Source organism: Serinus canaria, chromosome 25 (genome assembly GCF_022539315.1).
Source record: "Serinus canaria isolate serCan28SL12 chromosome 25, serCan2020, whole genome shotgun sequence".
Classification (NCBI taxonomy): Eukaryota; Metazoa; Chordata; class Aves; order Passeriformes; family Fringillidae; genus Serinus; species Serinus canaria.
In genome coordinates, this window is record NC_066338.1 from 14,065,146 (window position 1) to 14,081,841 (window position 16,696).

At 52.4% G+C, this 16,696-nt stretch overlaps 2 protein-coding genes across 2 annotated transcripts; one reads left to right on the plus strand and one right to left on the minus strand.

Annotated features, from left to right (window-relative positions):
* The first annotated feature begins 817 nt into the window (after positions 1-817).
* On the plus strand, positions 818-7,130 carry NOP9 (NOP9 nucleolar protein). Its single transcript, XM_050984560.1, has 7 exons — positions 818-984; positions 1,592-1,781; positions 2,566-2,706; positions 3,363-3,467; positions 5,309-5,521; positions 6,072-6,177; positions 6,925-7,130. The coding sequence occupies exons 2-7, from the start codon at positions 1,647-1,649 to the stop codon at positions 7,053-7,055; spliced, it is 831 nt and encodes a 276-aa protein (XP_050840517.1). The 5' UTR covers positions 818-984; positions 1,592-1,646; the 3' UTR covers positions 7,056-7,130.
* Positions 7,098-14,048, minus strand: LOC127060638 (cell death activator CIDE-B-like). The gene is made up of 4 exons (XM_050984559.1): positions 11,778-14,048; positions 10,836-10,985; positions 9,499-9,683; positions 7,098-7,847 (listed from the first exon to the last, which is right to left on the minus strand). The coding sequence occupies exons 1-4, from the start codon at positions 12,156-12,158 to the stop codon at positions 7,730-7,732; spliced, it is 834 nt and encodes a 277-aa protein (XP_050840516.1). The 5' UTR covers positions 12,159-14,048; the 3' UTR covers positions 7,098-7,729.
* Positions 14,049-16,696: the final 2,648 nt, after the last annotated feature.

Consider the following 16,696-nt stretch of genomic DNA (forward strand, 5'->3'; position numbering starts at 1 on the left):
CCAGAAATTCCCCGAAATCCCTCTAAAACCTCACAAATTTTCCCCAAAAATTCCCAAATTTCCTCGTAAAAATCTTCTAAATTCTGCCAAAATCTCCAAATTCCCCCCAAAATTCCCAAATTCCCACCACAATCTCCCAAGATTCCCAAATTTCCTCTTAAAATTCCCCAAAATCCCCAAATTTTCCCTCAAGTCCCCCCGAGTTTCTCTTAATATTCCCAAATATCCCGAAAATCTCCCCAAAATCCCAAAATTTCCCCTAAAATCCATCTAAAGTCTCCCAAATTCCCCTAAAATTCACCAAAATTCTCCAATTTCCCTCCAAATTCCCCAAATTTCCCCCAAAATTTCCCAAATCCTCAAATTTTCTCTAAACTTCAGAAATTTCCCCGAAAAATCTCCAATTTCCCCCAAAATCCCCAAATTGTTCCCCTAAAACCTTCCAAAATCCCCAAATTGTTCCCTAAAATCCCCAAAAGTTTGTCTCAAATTTGCAAATTTCCCCAAAATCTCCCTAAAATCCCCCAATTCCTCCTAAAATGTCCAAAATTCCGCTAAAATTCACCCAAATTCCCTAATGTTCCCCCCAAAAATCCCCAATTTTTCCCCCTAAAACCTTTCTAAAATTCCCCAAATTTCCTCCAAATGTCCCAAATTTTCCCTAACATTCCCAAATTTCCCCAAAAAATCCCAAATTTCCCCCCTAAAACCCTTTTAAATTTCCCTCCAAATTCCCCAAATTTCCCCCAAATTCCCTGAATTTTCCCAAAATGTCCCAAATTTTCCCCCAAAATTCCCAAATTTCCCCCCAAAAGTCCCAAATTTGCCCCGAATTTCCCCAGCCCTGCTGAGCCCGGCCTGCGCCAGCCTCTGCCTGCAGGGGGCGCTCTGGGCCCTGCACCGCAGCCAATCGCCTTCCTGCGCCCGCTTCTGCCACGCCCTGATTGGCTGCCTCAGCCAGGACAGCCCCGCCCACGACCAGAGGTACGTGCTGATTGGCTCCCGCCTGTTCTCCTCTGTCCGGATTGGCTGGGGGATGCTGGTGCTCTTTTCTGATTGGCTGCGGGCTCCCAATCACCATTTCCTGATTGGTAACTCCTCCCTTCATTGGCCACGCCCCTTTCTGTGCTTGGTTGCTCTTTCTCCAGATTTGGGTGGGGCCACAGTTGCCATTTCCTGATTGGCTGCTGCTCTGGATCAGATTTCCCTGATTGGCTGTCCCTTGTGGGTGCTGTGCTTTGATTGGCCGGTTCTCCTGATCACTTTTCTCTGATTGGCCAGTTCTCCCAGTCCCTTCTCTCTGGTTGGTCGCTGTACTGGATCTCTTTTCACTGATTGGCTGTCCCCTGTGGGTTCTGTCCTCTGATTTGCTGCTGTTCTTAATCCCTATTTTCCAATTGGCTTCTGTCTGGATCCCTTTTCTCTGATTGGCTGCCCCTCTCAATCCCCTTTTCCTGATTGGCTGTGCCTTGCACCTCCTGTCCTCTGATTGGCCCTTTCTCCAGATCCCTTTTTCCTGATTGGCCACATCCCCCAATCCCTTTTCTCTGATTGGCCGCCCTCTTTGTTCCCCTCTCTCCGATTGGCCCAGCCCTCTGCTGACGTCACTGCAGGACCCCGACCGGTCCCGCCTCCTGGAGGCGGCCATGACAGTCCTGGACCCCCCGGGGCTCCGGGAGCTCTTCCGGGGTCACCTGCGGGGTCACCTGAGGGGCGTGGCCTCGCACCGAGTGGCCAATCACGGCCTGCAGCGGCTCCTTGACCACGCCCCTGAAGATGTGGTAGGCGGGGCTTGGCTGGGTGGGGCTTTGGGGGCAAAGTTTAAGGGGGAGGAGTTTAAATAGGGAAATGAGGGGTGTGGTTAGAGGGGAGGAGTCTAAAAGGGGTGTGGCCTAAATAGGTGGGGCTTTCATTGAGTGATGAGGTGGGAAATTGGGGGTGTGGCCTAAATGGACGCTCTTATTGGTTGGGAGCGTGGTGGGTGGGGCATAGGGTTGGAGGGGGTGGGGCCTGTATATGCTAATTAGAAGTGGGTGGCCTTTGAGTGGCTGCATAAAATGGGCGGGGCATAAAGGAGTAATCTTATTGGTTGGGGTGAGAGGTAGGCGGAGCCTAGAGGGGTAAAATGTTAAGTGGGAGGGGCTTAAAGGGGGTGTGGACTAAGGAAAGATCTAATTGGCTGAGAGAGTAAGGGGAGTGAATTAAAGGGGTGGGGCTTGAAGGGGGAGGAGCTTAAAGGGGGCGTGGCTTAGGGGAGGTTCCTATTGGCTACTAGGGTGGTGGGAGGGACTTAAAGGGGTGGGGTTAAAATAGGAGGAGCTTAAACTGGGTGTGGCTTAGAGGGAGATTCCTATTGGTCAGAAAGGTGTTTGGGAGGGGCTTAAAGGGGGCGTGGCTTAGTGGGTGATTCCTATTGGTCAGACGGGTGGTAGGAGGGGCTTCAAAAAGGAAAACCCAAAGGGGTGGGGCTCCAAGGGAAATTTCTATTGGAGGGCCTTAGTGATTGGCTGATGGGAACTTGAGGGGCGTGGCTAATCCCAGGTGGGCGTGTCCCTCCCCTCACAGGTGTCGGAGGTGCTGTCGGAGCTGGGCCCCGCCCTGGAGGAGCCGCTGGCCCGGGGCCACCCCGGGGTGGTCCTGGCCCTGCTGGGGGCGGCCCAGAGACACCCCCGGCTCCAGGGGGAGGCGCTCCGGTGGCTCTTCCAGGTGGGACACGCCCCTTCCGGTGCTAGGCCACGCCCACTCGGTGTGAAACCACTTTGCGTTAAGCCACGCCCACTTTTGGCTCGTTCACACCCCCTTGGTGGGAGACTCCACCCCTTGAAACAAACCCCACCCCCTTTTTCAGCCACACCCTGTTTGTGCCAAGCCCCTCCCACTCTGACTTAGCCACGCCCCCTTTTAAAACCAAACTCCATTCTAGAAAAGCCCCACCCACTTCTGTATTCCCCAAATAAGCCACACCCCCTTCCCCAGCCATACAGATTTAGGCCCCACCCACTTTTAATACCCTGATTAGGCCACACCCCTTCCTCTAAGCCACACCCTCATTAGGCCACACCCATTTCTGCTAAGCTACAATTCCCAGAAGCCCCACCCCTTTCTCCCGCCCCGTGCTGCTTTGCCCCGCCCCTTCTCTGAAACTCCACCCCTTTCTCCTCAAGCCCCACCCCTTTCAGCCCTGCCCTAAGCCCCGCCCCTTTCCAATCAATCCTTGCAGTGCTCGGTCCCGCCCTTCACCCTTTAAGCCCCTCCCCTTCCTCTTCCAGCCCTGCCCCTAAGCCCCGCCCCTTTAAGCCACACCTCTCTAAGCCCCACCCCTTTAGTATTTGCATGTTTAAGCCCCGCCCCTTTCCCATCAGGCCCTGCGCTGCTGGGCCCCGCCCCACCACCCCCAGTGCGTCACCGCCCTGGCCCAGCTCCGCCCCCTGGAGGGCGGGGACAGCGAGAAAGGGGCGGAGCCTGAGGTAAAAGGGGTGGGGCTTCATTGGGAGTGGGCTGGGAAGAGGGTGGGGTTAAAGGGGTGTGGCCAAATGAAGGGGTCTGTGAGTGGGTGGGGTTAAAGGGGTGGGGCTTAATTGGGCGGGGCTTGGATGGGGCAGGGTTCGTCTTTTTTGTTCGTATTATTTGACTTTAACGTGATTTTTTTCTTTTTTTTTTCCTCCCCTTTTTCCCAATTTTCCCATTTTTTCCCCAATTTCTCAACTTTTTCCCCATTTTCCTCTTTTCTTCCCCCATTTTTCTCCAATTTTTTCTCATTTTCCCCCCATTTCCCCATAATTTTTCCCCCATTATTTCCCCATTTTTCCCACTTTCCCCCCCATTTCCCCCTAATTTTTTCCCCATTTCCCTTAATTTTTCCCCATTTTCCCCTATTTTCTCCTCGTTTTCCCCCCTTTTTTCCCCACCGTTTTCCCCATTCCCTTTTTTCCCCCTTTCTCCTTCCCCCATTCCCACCTTTTCCCCGCCCCCTCCCCATTTCCCCATTTTTCCCCCCCATTTTCCCCGCCATTCCGCTTCCCCTCCTTTCCCTCCATCCCGCCTTCATTCATCTTCCGCCATTCCCATCATCCATTTCCCACCATTCCCCATCCATTCCTGCATTCCCCTTCATTTCCCACCATCCCCCATTCATCCCTGCCATTCCCCCTTTCCCGCCATTCCCCATTCATTCACTTCCCGCCATTCCCCATCCATTCCCCGCCTTTCCCCATTCATTCATTCCCCGCCATTCCCCCTTTCCCGCCATTCCCCATTCATTCATTTCCCACCATTCCCCATCCATTCCCTGCCATTCCCCATTCATTTCCCACCATCCCCCATTCATTCCCCATTCATCCATTCCCCCGCCATCCCCCATCCATTCATTCCCCATCCATTCATTCCCCGCCCGTTCCCCATTCATTCTCCACCATTTCCCATTCATTCCCTGCCATTCCCCATTCATTCATTCCCGCCATTCCCCATTTATTCATTCCCTGCCATTCCCCATTCATTCATCCCCCATTCATTCCCCATTCATCCATTTCCCGCCATTCCCCATTTATTCATTCATTCACTCCCTGCCATTCCCCATTCATTCATTCCCCCATTCATTCCCTGCCATTCCCCCTTTCCCGCCATTCCCCATTCATTCATTCCCCACCATTCCCCATTTATTCATCCCCCATTCATTCCCCATTCATCCATTCTCCGCCATTCCCCATTCATTCATTCATTCATTCCCCGCCATTCCCCATTCATTCATTCATTCATTCCCCACCATTCCCCATTCATTCATTCCCCCATTCATTCCCTGCCATTCCCCTTTCCCGCCATTCCCCATTCTTTCATCCATTCCCCGCCATTTCCCATTCATTCATTCATTCCCCATTCCCCATTCATTAATTCCCCCATTCATTCCCTGCCATTCCCCTTTCCCGCCATTCCCCGCCATTCTCCATTCATTCATTCACACCCCACCATTCCCCATTCATTCATTCCCCCATTCATTCCCTGCCATTCCCCCTTTCCCGCCATTCCCCATCCATTCATCCATTTCCCGCCAAATAATTCCCTCCGCCCCCGCCATTCTCTCCATTCTTCATTCGTTCCACCCCTCCACCCATTCCCCCCATTCCTTCCTTCCTATCCCACCCTTCCTTCCCTGCCATTCCCCCTTTTCCCCTTCCCACGCCCTTCCCGCCATTCCCCGCATCCATCACAGTCCATTCCCACTCCATTCTCCCGCATTCATCGCATTTCCTTTCCCGTTCCCGCCGGATTCCCTCCATTCTCCCCGTTTTCCCCTCCCGCGCTCCGTGCTCAGCCCCTCCTGGTGTCGCCGTGCGGTTCCCGCGCTCTGCAGTCGCTCCTGCACTTCCGGGACCCCTCCCCCGTGCTGCGCGCGCTGCGGGCGCTGCCCCGCCCGGCGCTGCCGGCGCTGGCCCGGAGCGGCCCCGGGAGCCGCCTCTGGGACGCGATTTTGGCCTCCAAAACCGTCCCCAAACCCGCCAAAAAGCGGCTCCTGAAACGCCTCCAGGTACCCCAAAAATCCGAAAGGGTTTGGGGAAAAAATCCCCGAGTTTTGGGAAAAAAATCGGAATTTTTAGTGGAAAAAATCGGAATTTTTAGGGAAAAAGAAGAGAATTTTTAGGGAAAATATAGAGAATTTTTAGGGAAAAAGATGGGATATTTTAGAGGAAAAAATGGGATTTTTTTTAGGGAAATAAAATGGGATTTTTTAGGGGAAACAATGGTGTTTTTTAGGGGAAAAAATGGGATTTTTGGGGGGAAAAAGTTGGAATTTTTTAGGGGAAAAAAATGGGATTTTTTAGGGGAAAAATTGGATTTTTTTAGGGAAAAAAAAAGGGATTTTTTTAGGGGAAAAAAGGATTTTTTGGGGGAAAAAATTGGAATTTTTTAGGGGAAAAATTGGGATTTTTCAGCACAAAAAAGTCAATTTTTCAAGGGAAAACTTCTGATTTTTGGAATATTTTGGAATCGTTTGGGATGTTTGGGTGGAGTTCTGTTCATTTTAATGAATGTTAATTAGTAATGAATTAATTAATGACTTTTAATGAATTTTTCAGGGGCACTGGGCGGCGCTGGCCAAGGATCGCAGCGGGAGCCGAGTGCTGGACACGGCCTGGGCCTGCAGCCCCCTCCCCCAGAGGGTCCTGATGGCCGCTGAATTGGGTCTGGGGGCTACTGAAGCATTTTGGGGCAAATTTGGGGCATTTTGGGAAAATTTGGGCAGAATTTGGGGCATTTTGGGGCATTTTAATGGGATTTTTTTGGGATTTTGGGGGTTTTTTGGGGGGTCCTGGGCCTGCAGCCCCCTCCCCCAGAGGGTCCTGATGGCCTCAGAATTGGGTCTGGGGGCTACCAAAGAATTTGGGAGCAAATTTGGGCCTTTTTGGGAAAATTTGGGGCATTTTGGGCCATTTCAATGGGATTTTTTTGGGATTTTTAGGGATTTTAAAGGAGATTTTTGGGGTTTTTTTTCCCTAACTTTGGGATTATTTTGGGGCAATTTTGGGTTATTTTGGTGAATTTCCTAGGGGATTTTTGGGTGATTTTGGGGGGTTTTAAACGGGATTTTTGGGGGATTTTAGGTGGGATTTTTGGGGTGATTTTGGGTTATTTTGGGCCGTTTTTAAAGAGGATTTTTGGGGGATTTTAGGTAGGATTTTGGGGTAATTTTGGGTTACTTTGGTGAATTTCCAAGGGGATTTTTGGGGTAATTTTGGGTGACTTTGGGCTGTTTTTAAAGTGGATTTCTGGGGGGATTTTAGGGGATTTTAAAGTGGATTTTTGGGGTGATTTTGGGTTATTTTGGGCCATTTTCAAGGGGATTTTTGGGTGATCTCGATTGATTTCGGGTGGATTTTTGGTGTTTTAGGTTTTTTTGCCCTAATTTGGAGTTTTTTCCCCCATTTCCAGCCCCCCACCTCCCGGAGCTGCTGCGGGACCCCCTCGGCCGCGGCGCCGCCCGGACCCTGGGCCTGGAGCTCTTCCGCAGGGACCGCCCCCGGTGGGAGGGGCTACACAGGGGGCGGGGCCTGCCGCTCTGACCACGCCCCCTCCATGATCACCCCGGCCCCGCCCACTCTAAATTATTTTTATTAAAATTTTAATTTTATTTTTAATCGTTCGTCGCCTTTTTTGGTGTTGTTCCATGGAAGGGGCGGGGCTTAATCAGAAAGGGGCGGGGCTTAAGTGTGAAAAGGGGCGGGGACAAACGGGAAGTTTGGTTGGGAGGGGGCGTGGTTTAAGGGAAAAGGGGAGGGGTTAATGGCTCCTTATGTGGGTGTGGTTTAATGAAAGGGCGTGGCTTAGGAGAAATGGGTGGGGCTTGAGTGGAGTGGGTGTGGCTTAGAATGGGGTGTGGGATTGTGGGCGTGGCTTAAAGCGAAGGGGTGTGGCTTTGTAGGATTAAAGTGGGTGGGGCTTCAGTGGAATGGGTGTGGTGAAAAGGTGGGCGTGTCCTAAAATCGGGGGGTGTGGCTTAGGGGTTGTTTGAGGTGGGTGGGCGGGGTTTAAGAGGGGTGGGCGGGGTTTGAGGGGGTGGGCGGGGTCTCAATGGGATGGGTGGGGTTTTAGATTGAGTGGGCGGGGTTTGAAAGGGGTGGGTGGGGTTTAAGAGGGATGGGCGGGGTTTGAGGGGGATGGGCGTGGTTTAAGTGGGGTTTCAGCGGATTGGGTGGGGTTTGCTCGCAGTGGGCGTGGTCAGGCTGAGGGGGCGGGGTCAGTGCCCCTCCCCGTGGGTCTGGGGTCCCTCCAGGAGGGGCCGGAGCGCGGCCGAGAGCCCGAGCAGGGCCTGGCCCAGGGCCCGGGACAGCGACACCAGGAGCCGCAGCAGCTCCCTGGGAGGGGGGGAGAAAAAGGGGTCAGGGAGCCAAAAAACTGCAAAAATCACCCCAAAAACTGCAAAAATCACCCCAAAAACTGCAAAAATCACCCCAAAAACTGCAAAAATCACACCCCGAAAACTGCAAAAAACACCCCAAAAACTGCAAAAATCACACCCCAAAAACTGCAAAAAACACCTCAAAAACTGCAAAAATCACACCAAAAAAACTGCAAAAAACACCTCAAAAAAACCACAGAAATCACCCCAAAAACTGCAAAAGTGACCCCCAAAACCACAGAAATCACCCCAAAATCCACAGAAATCACCCCAAAATCTGCAAAAATCACCCCCAAAACCACAGAAATCACCCCAAAAACTGCAAAAGTGACCCCAAAAACCACACAAAAATTACCTAAAAGACTGCAAAAAACACCCCAAAAACGCAGAAATCACCCAAAAACCTGCAAAAAACACCCCAAAACCCGCAAAAATCATCCCAGAAACTGCAAAAATCACACCAAAAACCACAGAAATCACCCCAAAAAACACCTCGAAAACCCTCAAAACCACTAAAATGACCCCAAAAACCACAGAAAACACAAAAAGTCCCCCAAGAGAGAATTTTGGGCTGATTTTGGGATAATTTTGGGGTAATTTTGGGCTAATTTGGGGCTGATTTTGAGATAATTTGGGGCTGATTTGGGGTTGATTTGGGGTTGATTTTGGGATAATTTTGGGGCTGATTTTGAGATAATTTTGGGATAATTTTGTGCTAATTTGGGGCTGATTTCAGGTGTATTTTGGGATTACTTTGAGATAATTTGGGGCTGATTTTGGGCTAATTTTGGGATCATTTTGAGCTAATTTTGTGCTAATTTGCGGCAATTTTTGGCTGATTTTGGGCTGATTTTGGGATAATTTGGGGCTGATTTGGGGATAATTTTGAGCTAATTCTGGGATAATTTGGAGATAATTTTGTGCTGATTTTGGGCTAATTTTGGGTGGATTTGGGGTGGATTTGGGGCTGATTTGGGATTACTTTGGGATAATTTTGTGCTGATTTGGGCTGATTTTGGACTGATTTTGGGTTAATTTCAGGATAATTTTGTGCTGATTTAAGGATAATTTGGGGCTGATTTGGGGCTGATTTTGGGCTAATTTGGGGCTGATTTTGTCTTAATTTTGAGCTGATTTTGTGTTAATTTTGTGCTAATTTTGAGCTAATTTTGGGCTGATTTTGGGATAATTTGGAGCTAATTTTGGGATAATTTTGAGATAATTTTGAGCTAATTTTGGGCTGATTTTGGGCCAATTTGGGACGGATTTGGGGTGGGTTAGGGGTGGATTTGGGGCTGATTTGGGTTGGATTTTGGGTGGATTTGGGGCGGATTTGGGGTCGAGTTTGGGGTTACTTTGAGATAATTTTGGGGCTGATTTTGTGATAATTTTGAGATAATTTGGGGCTGCTTAGGGATGGATTTGGGGTGGATTTGGGTGGATTTTGGGATTACTTTGGGATCATTTTGAGCTAATTGTGGGCTGATTTTGGGCTGATTTTGGGCTAATTTGGGGATAATTTTGAGATCATGTTGAGATAATTTTGTGCTGATTTTGGGTTGATTTGGGGCGGATTTGGGGTGGGTTTCTGGCGGTTTGGGGCTCACCTGAGCAGCGAGTCGGGCCCGAGCCCGCCCAGCTCCCAGCGCAGCCCCCGGAGCCGCCCCTGCAGCCGCAGCCGCGCCCCCCGGGGGTGGCTCCGCTCCCGCAGCAGCGACAGCCGGGCCAGCTCGGGGGGACCCCCGGGGGGCTCCTCGGGGAGACCCCGGCCCAGATCCCAGCGCGGGGGGGCCTGGGGACACCGGGGGGGTCAGGGGGGAGGGATCTGGGGGGGGCTGGGGGGGTTTTATTATTATTCGGATTGTTTGGGGGGGTTCTTTGGGATTTGATGGGATTTATTTGGCACTTTTGGGGGGGGTTATTTGGGATTTTGGGGGGGTTACTTGGGATTTTTGGGGGGGATTATTCTGAATTCTGGGGGATCTAGTTTGAATTTGGGGGGGGGGGTCCGTTTTCGAATTTTGGGGGGTTTGGGGGGGATTTAGTTGGGAATTTTAGGGCATTTGGGGAGGGGTTTATTCTGAATTTTCGGGGATTTATTATGGATTTTTGGGGTTTTTTGGGATTTTGGAGGTTCATTCTGATTTTAGGTGGCTTATTTGGACTTTAGGGCGTTTTTGGGGAATTATTTTGAATTTTAGGGCGTTTTTAGGGGGTATCTGGGTGGGTTTCAGTGGTTTTGGGGTGGTTTTGGGGTTTTTGGGGGTGTTTTGGGCCTTTATGGGGTGAAATGGGGGGATTTGGGGTGGGTTTTGGAGGATTTTGGGGTTTTTTGGGGTATTTTGGAGGTATTTCAGGTCGGTTTTGGGCTGATTTTAGGGTATTTTGGGCTGGTTTTGGGGTCTTTGGGGTTTTTTGGGGTATTTCAGGTCTGTTTTGAGCTGATTTTGAGCTGATTTTGGATTTCTTGGGGTATTTCGGGCAGGTTTTGGGGCGATTTTGGGTTTTTTGGGGTATTTCCGGCAGGTTTTGGGGCGATTTGGGGGTATTTAGGATTTTTGGGGCATTTTTTGGTGGTCTTTGGGGTTTTTTGGGCTATTTCGGGCTGGTTTTGGGCTGGTTTTGGGGTCTTTTGGGTTTTTCTGGGGTATTTCGAGCAGGTTTTGGGGCGATTTTTTGGGGTTTTTTTGGATATTTTGGGCAGGTTTTGGGGCGATTTCTTTTGGGTTTTTTTTTGGGCTATTTCGGGAGCAGGTTTTTGTGGGCTGATTTTTGGGTCTTTTTTTGGGTTTTTTGGGGTATTATTTCCAGGTCGGTTTTTGGGCTGATTTTTGGGGTTTTTGGGCTATTTCGGGCAGGTTTTGGGGCGATTTTGGGGGTTTTTTGGGGTTTCTCGAGCAGGTTTAGGGGCGGTTTTGGGGCTGTTTTGGGTCGGGGGTCTCACCTGGGGGGGCTCCCAGCGCTGCCCCTCCCCCAGGGCCTGCAGGGCCGCGTGCGGGGGGAGGGTCCCGAAAAATTCCTCGTCCTCCACGAGGGTCCCGTCCTCGGCCAGAGCCCGCGCGGGGGGGAGGGGCAGAGCCAGGGCCGAGCGAGCCTGGGGGGGTTCGGGGGGGATTGGGGAAATTTGGGGGAAATTTTGGGGGTTTAGGTGGGGATTTTGGGGGGCTTTCGGGTGGTTTTGGGGGGATTTTTATGGGACCCCTTTGGGGTGTGCTTTGGGGTGGATTTCGGGGTTTGGGTGGTTTGTGGGGAATTTTGGGGTTTTGGTGGGCTTTTTAGGGGGATTTGGGGGCTTGGAGGTTTGGGGGGGACTTTGGGAGCGTTTACGGGGAAAATTTTGGGGGCATTTACGGGGGAGCTTTGGGGACCATTTGGGATTTTGGGGGGATTTGGGGGAACATTTGGGGCTTTGGGGGTAATTTGCTGGGCGCATTTGGGGGATTTGGTGTTGGTTGGGGCGATTTTGGGGAAATTTTGGGGGGCTTTGGGGGGATTTAGGAGGGTTTGGGGGATTCACAGGGGGGATTTGTGGGACAATTGGGGGGATTTTTTGGGGTTTTGGGTGGGATTTTGGGGAAATTGGGCATGTTGGCGGGGATTTAGGGGGGATTTGGAGGGATTTAGGGGGATTTTGGAGGGATTTGGGGGATTTCGGGGGGTTTCTGGGAGATTTGGGGGTTTTTAGGGGATTGAGGGGGAAATTTGGGAATTTTGGGGGGATTTAGGGAGGATTTGTGGAAACATTTGTGGAAACATTTGGGGGGATTTTGGTGGGATTTTTTTGGAGAATTTTGGGGGATTTTAATTCGGTTAATTAAGGTTCAATGAGGACAAACGAGGGTTAATGAGGGTTAATTAACGCTAATTAGCGCTAATTGGGCCTCACCTGCTCGCGCAGCTCCCCCAGGGTGGCGGCCAGGACCCCCCGGGGCCGCCCCTCCCCCCCCGCGGGGCTGACCCAGAAGGGGCGGGGGGGGGTGGGGGAGGGGCCGGGGGTGGGGGAGGGGCCCCAAAGGAGGCGGGACACCGAGCTGGGGGGGGGAGGGGCGAAAAAAAGACAAAAAAAGGCAAAAAAATGCAAAAAAAGGTAAAAAAAAGGGTCCGGAAATGGCGAAATTCCCCAAAATTCCCCCAAAATTTCATCGGATTTGACCGAAATTCCCCCAAAATTCACCGAAATTCCCCAAAATTTCATCGATTTAGAGCGAAATTGCCCCAAATTCTCCAAAATTCCAAAAAATTCCCCCAAAATTTCCAAAAATTTCATCGATTTTGACAGAAATCGCCCCAAATTCCGCCCAAATTCACTGAAATTGACCCAAATTCCCCCCAAATTCCCCAAAATTTCATCAAATTTGACCGAAATTCCCCAAAATTCACTGAAATTTCCCCAAAATTCCCCAAAATTTCATCGATTTTGACCGAAATTGCCCCAAATGCTCCAAAATTCCCAAAAATCCCCCCAAAATTAATCGAAATTTCATCGATTTTGACAGAAATCGCCCATAATTCTCCCAAAATTTCATCGAATTTGACCGAAATTGCCCCAAATTCCCCAAATTCCCCCGAAATTTCTCGAATTTGACCGAAATTCCCCCAAATTCTCCCAAAATTCCCAAAAAGTCCCCCAAAATTCCCCATAATTTCTCAAATTCCACCAAAATTGCCCCAAATTCCCGAAAATTCCCCCAAAATTTCATCGAATTTGACAGAAATTGCCCCAAATTTTCCCCAAATTCCCCCAAATCCTCTCAAAATCTCCCAAAATTTCATCCATTTCTCCCAAATTCCCCCAAAATTCCCCAAATTTTCCCCCCAGACCCCCTGGAATTGCCCCCAAAATTCCAAATCCCATCAAAATCCTCCGAAATTCCCCCAAAATTTCCCCCAATTCTTCCCCAAATTCCCTCGATTTTCCCCGAAACCTCCCCCCAAAAATTCCCCAAAACCCCCCAAATTTTCCCCAAAACTTCCAAAATTCCCCCAAATTCCCAAAAATTCCCCAAAATTCTGCGAAAATTCCCTGGAATTGCCCGAAAATTCCCAATTTTTGCCCCAAATTTCCCCTCCCCTCCCCCCTCCGGTACCGCAGCGCCTCCATCACTTCCGGGGGGCGGGGCAAGGTCCGAAGGTCGGTGGTGACGTCACGGTGACGTCACATGGAGGGGGGAGGGGAATCCCCGGGAAATTGGGGCAGGAAAAGGGAATTTTGGGGGTCTAAAAATGGAGAAATTTGGGGAATTTGGGGTCAAAAATTGGGAATTTTGTCCGAAATTTTGGGAATTTGGGGTGAAAAATTGAGAATTTGGGGCAAAATTGGGGGTAAAAATTGGGAATTTGGGGTCAAAAAGGGGAATTTTAAATCAGAAATTGGAAAGTTTGGGGAAGAAATGGGAATTTTTTACCCAAATTTTGGGAATTTCGGGCCAGGAATTGGAAGTTGGGGGTGGATAATTGGGAATTTTGGGTTGAAATCGAAGATTTTGGATGAAAAAAGGGAAATTTTATCCCAAAATTGGGAATCTGGGGGGAGAAATTGTGGATTTAGGGGCAAAAATGGGGAATTTCGGGGGAAAAAAGGGAATTTTTAGTCAAAAATTGGAATTTGGAGGGGAAAATTGTGAAATCTCAGGCGACGCTGGGGATTTGGAGTGAAAATTTGGGAGTTTGGGAGCCAAAAGGGAAAATTCGGGTCGAAAATCGGAATTTTTGGGGCAGAAATTGGAATTTGGGGCGAAAGAAGGGAATTTTTGAACCCCACAATTGGGACTTTTGAGCCGAAACTTGGGAATTTTGGGTGGAAATTTGGGGATTTGGAGGGAAAGAATTGAAACCACGCCCCCAGCAACCAATTCCCGCCCTTTTTTGGTCTCCTAGCAACCAATTCCCGCCCTTTTTGGTCTCCCTAGCAACCGATTCCCGCCCTTTTTTGGTCCCCTAGCAACCGATTCCCGCCCTTTTTTTGTCTCTTAGCAACCAATTCCCGCCCTTTTTGGTCCCCTAGCAACCGATTCGCGCCCTTTTTATGTCTCTTAGCAACCGATTCGCGCCCTTTTTTGGTCTCTTAGCAACCGATTCCCGCCCTTTTTTGTCTCTTAGCAACCAATTCGCGCCCTTTTTGGTCTCTTAGCAACCGATTCCCGCCCTTTTTAGTCTCCTAGCAACCGATTCCCACCCTTTTTGGTCGCCTGGCAACCGATTCCCGCCCTTTTTTTTGTCTCTTGGCAACCGATTCGCGCCCTTTTCGTCTCTTAGCAACGATTTTCGCCGTTTTCGGTCATCCTAGCAACCGATTCCCGCCCTGTTTGGTCTCCTAGCAACCAATCCCCGCCCCTCCCCGTCTCCCAGCAACGCGTCGCGGCCGTTCTGCGTCACTTCCGGGCGGTTCCAAGATGGCGGCGGCCGGGCCGGGCGCGGTCCCGGAGGCCCCGGGCGGGTCCGGGGGAGCCCCGGGCGGGCCCCGAGCGGGCCCGGAGGGACCCGGGGGGGGCAGCGGGGCCGGGCCGGGCTCCGGCAGCGCCCGCGGAGCGCCGGGGAACGCGGGCACCGCCAGGGACGCGGAGGTGGCGGTGGAGATCGGGGAGACCTACCTGTGCCGCAGGGCCGACGGCAGCTGGCGTGAGGGATACTGGGCATACTGGGAGGGTTATACTGGGCATACTGGGAGGGTTATACTGGGGATAGAGTTATACTGGTTATACTGGGCAAACTGGGAATGGGGCTGGGGGACGGGCAAAAGGGTGGGGGGAATGGGGAACTGCTCCCAGTCCATCCCCAGTCCGTCCCAGTCCGTCCCAGTCCCTCCCAGTCCCTCCCAGTCCCTCCCAGTCCCTCCCCAGTCCATCCCAGTCCCTCCCAGTCCATCCCAGTCCATCCCAGTCCCTCCCAGTCCCTCCCAGTCCCTCCCAGTCCCTCCCAGTCCATCCCCAGTCCCTCCCAGTCCATCCCAGTCCCAGTCCCTCCAGTCCATCCCCAGGCCCTCCCAGTCCCTCCCAGTCCTCCCTCCCGTCCCAGTCCCTCCCAGTCCCTCCCAGTCCCTCCCAGTCCATCCCCAGTCCCTCCCAGTCCATCCAGTCCCTCCCAGTCCCTCCCAGTCCCTCCCAGTCAGTCCCAGTTCGTTCCAGACTCGGCTGAGGTGATCCAGTCCCGCCTGAACGAGCAGGAGGCGCGCGAGGAGTTCTACGTGCACTACGTGGGCTGTGAGTGAACTGGGCAAACTGGGACCTACTGGGACCCACTGGGAGGGGCCACTGCGGGACTGGGAGGGACTGGGAGTGGAGTAGGATGGACTGGGAGTGGACTGGGAGGGACTGGGAATGGACTGGGATCAACTGGGAGGGACTGGGAGGGACTGGGACGGACTGAGAGCGACTGGGAGGGACTGGGATCAACTGGGATCAACTGGGATCAACTGGGAGGGGTCAAAGGGGGACTGGGATGGACTGGGAGGGACTGGAACAAACTGGGATGGACTGGGATGGACTGGAACAAACTGGGAGAGGATTTTGGGTAGACTGGGAGCCACTGGGAGGGACTGGGAGGGAACTGGGAGCCATTGGGAGGCACTGGGACAAACTGGGAGGGATTGGGATGTACTGGGATGGTTCCCAGTGCTCCCAGTTCAAACCAGTGCTCCCAGTTAACCGGTGGTCTGGATGAGTGGGTGGACCGGAACCGGCTGGGGAGGCTCCCAGTGCTCCCAGTGCTCCCAGTAACTCCCAGTTCAAGGGGATTTAAAGGCTCTGGGCAGGACGGGGCTGGCTGGGGCTGGCTGGGGCTGTCCCAGTGCTCCCAGTACAAACCAGTGCTCCCAGTTAACCGGCGGCTGGACGAGTGGGTGGACCGGAACCGGCTGGGGAGGGCTCCCAGTGCTCCCAGTAACTCCCAGTAACTCCCAGTTCAGGGGGATTTGGGCACACTGGGGCTGGCTGGGGCTGTCCCAGTGCTCCCAGTACAAACCAGTGCTCCCAGTTAACCGGCGGCTGGACGAGTGGGTGGACCGGAACCGGCTGGGGAGGGCTCCCAGTGCTCCCAGTAACTCCCAGTAACTCCCAGTTCAGGGGGATTTAAAGGCTCTGGGCAGGACGGGGCTGGCTGGGGCTGTCCCAGTGGTCCCAGTACAAACCAGTGCTCCCAGTTAACCGGCGGCTGGACGAGTGGGTGGACCGGAACCGGCTGGCGCTGTCCAAGAGCCTGAAGGAGGCGGCCCAGAAGAGCTCGGAGCCGTTCCTGGGCGAGCTGGCCGAGCCCGAGAGGAAAATCACCCGGAACCAGAAACGCAAACACGACGAGATCAACCACGTGCAGAAGGTCTGGGGGGGACTGGGATATACTGGGATATACTGGGAGCGAGTTCAAGGGGACTGGGAGGGACTGGGAGGGACTGGGAGGGAGTTAAAGGGGACTGGGAGGGACTGGGATATACTGGGAGGGAGTTCAAGGGGACTGGGAGGGACTGGGAGGGACTGACTGGGAGGGACTGGGAGGGACTGGGAGGGAGTTAAAGGGGACTGGGAGGGACTGGGAGGGGACTGGGAGGGACTGGGAGCGGACTGGGAGGGACTGGGATGGGATTAGCGGGTACTGGGATGGACTGGGATACACTGGGAGGAACTGGGAGGGAGTTAAAGGGGACTGGGAGGGACTGGGATGACTTTAGGGGACACTGGGATGGACTGGGAGCGAGTTCAAGGGGACTGGGAGGGACTGGGAGGGGACTGGGAGGGGACTGGGACCGACTGGGAGGGACTGGGAGGGAGTTCAAGGGGATTGAGGACCTGGGATTACTGGAGGGAGTTAAACGGG

Coding starts and splice junctions, on each gene's coding strand:
- LOC127060638 (XM_050984559.1), bottom strand. CDS start 12,158: ATGAAATTTTTGGAAATTTTGGGGGAATTTTTTGGAATTTTGGAGAAT. Junction 9,684..10,835: donor AGCGCTGGGAGCCCCCCCAG/GTGAGACCCCCG, acceptor CGGTGTCCCCAG/GCCCCCCCGCGCTGGGATCT. Junction 7,848..9,498: donor GGGCCCGACTCGCTGCTCAG/GTGAGCCCCAAA, acceptor CCCCCCTCCCAG/GGAGCTGCTGCGGCTCCTGG.
- NOP9 (XM_050984560.1), top strand. CDS start 1,647: ATGACAGTCCTGGACCCCCCGGGGCTCCGGGAGCTCTTCCGGGGTCAC. Junction 1,782..2,565: donor ACCACGCCCCTGAAGATGTG/GTAGGCGGGGCT, acceptor CTCCCCTCACAG/GTGTCGGAGGTGCTGTCGGA. Junction 3,468..5,308: donor AGAAAGGGGCGGAGCCTGAG/GTAAAAGGGGTG, acceptor CTCCGTGCTCAG/CCCCTCCTGGTGTCGCCGTG.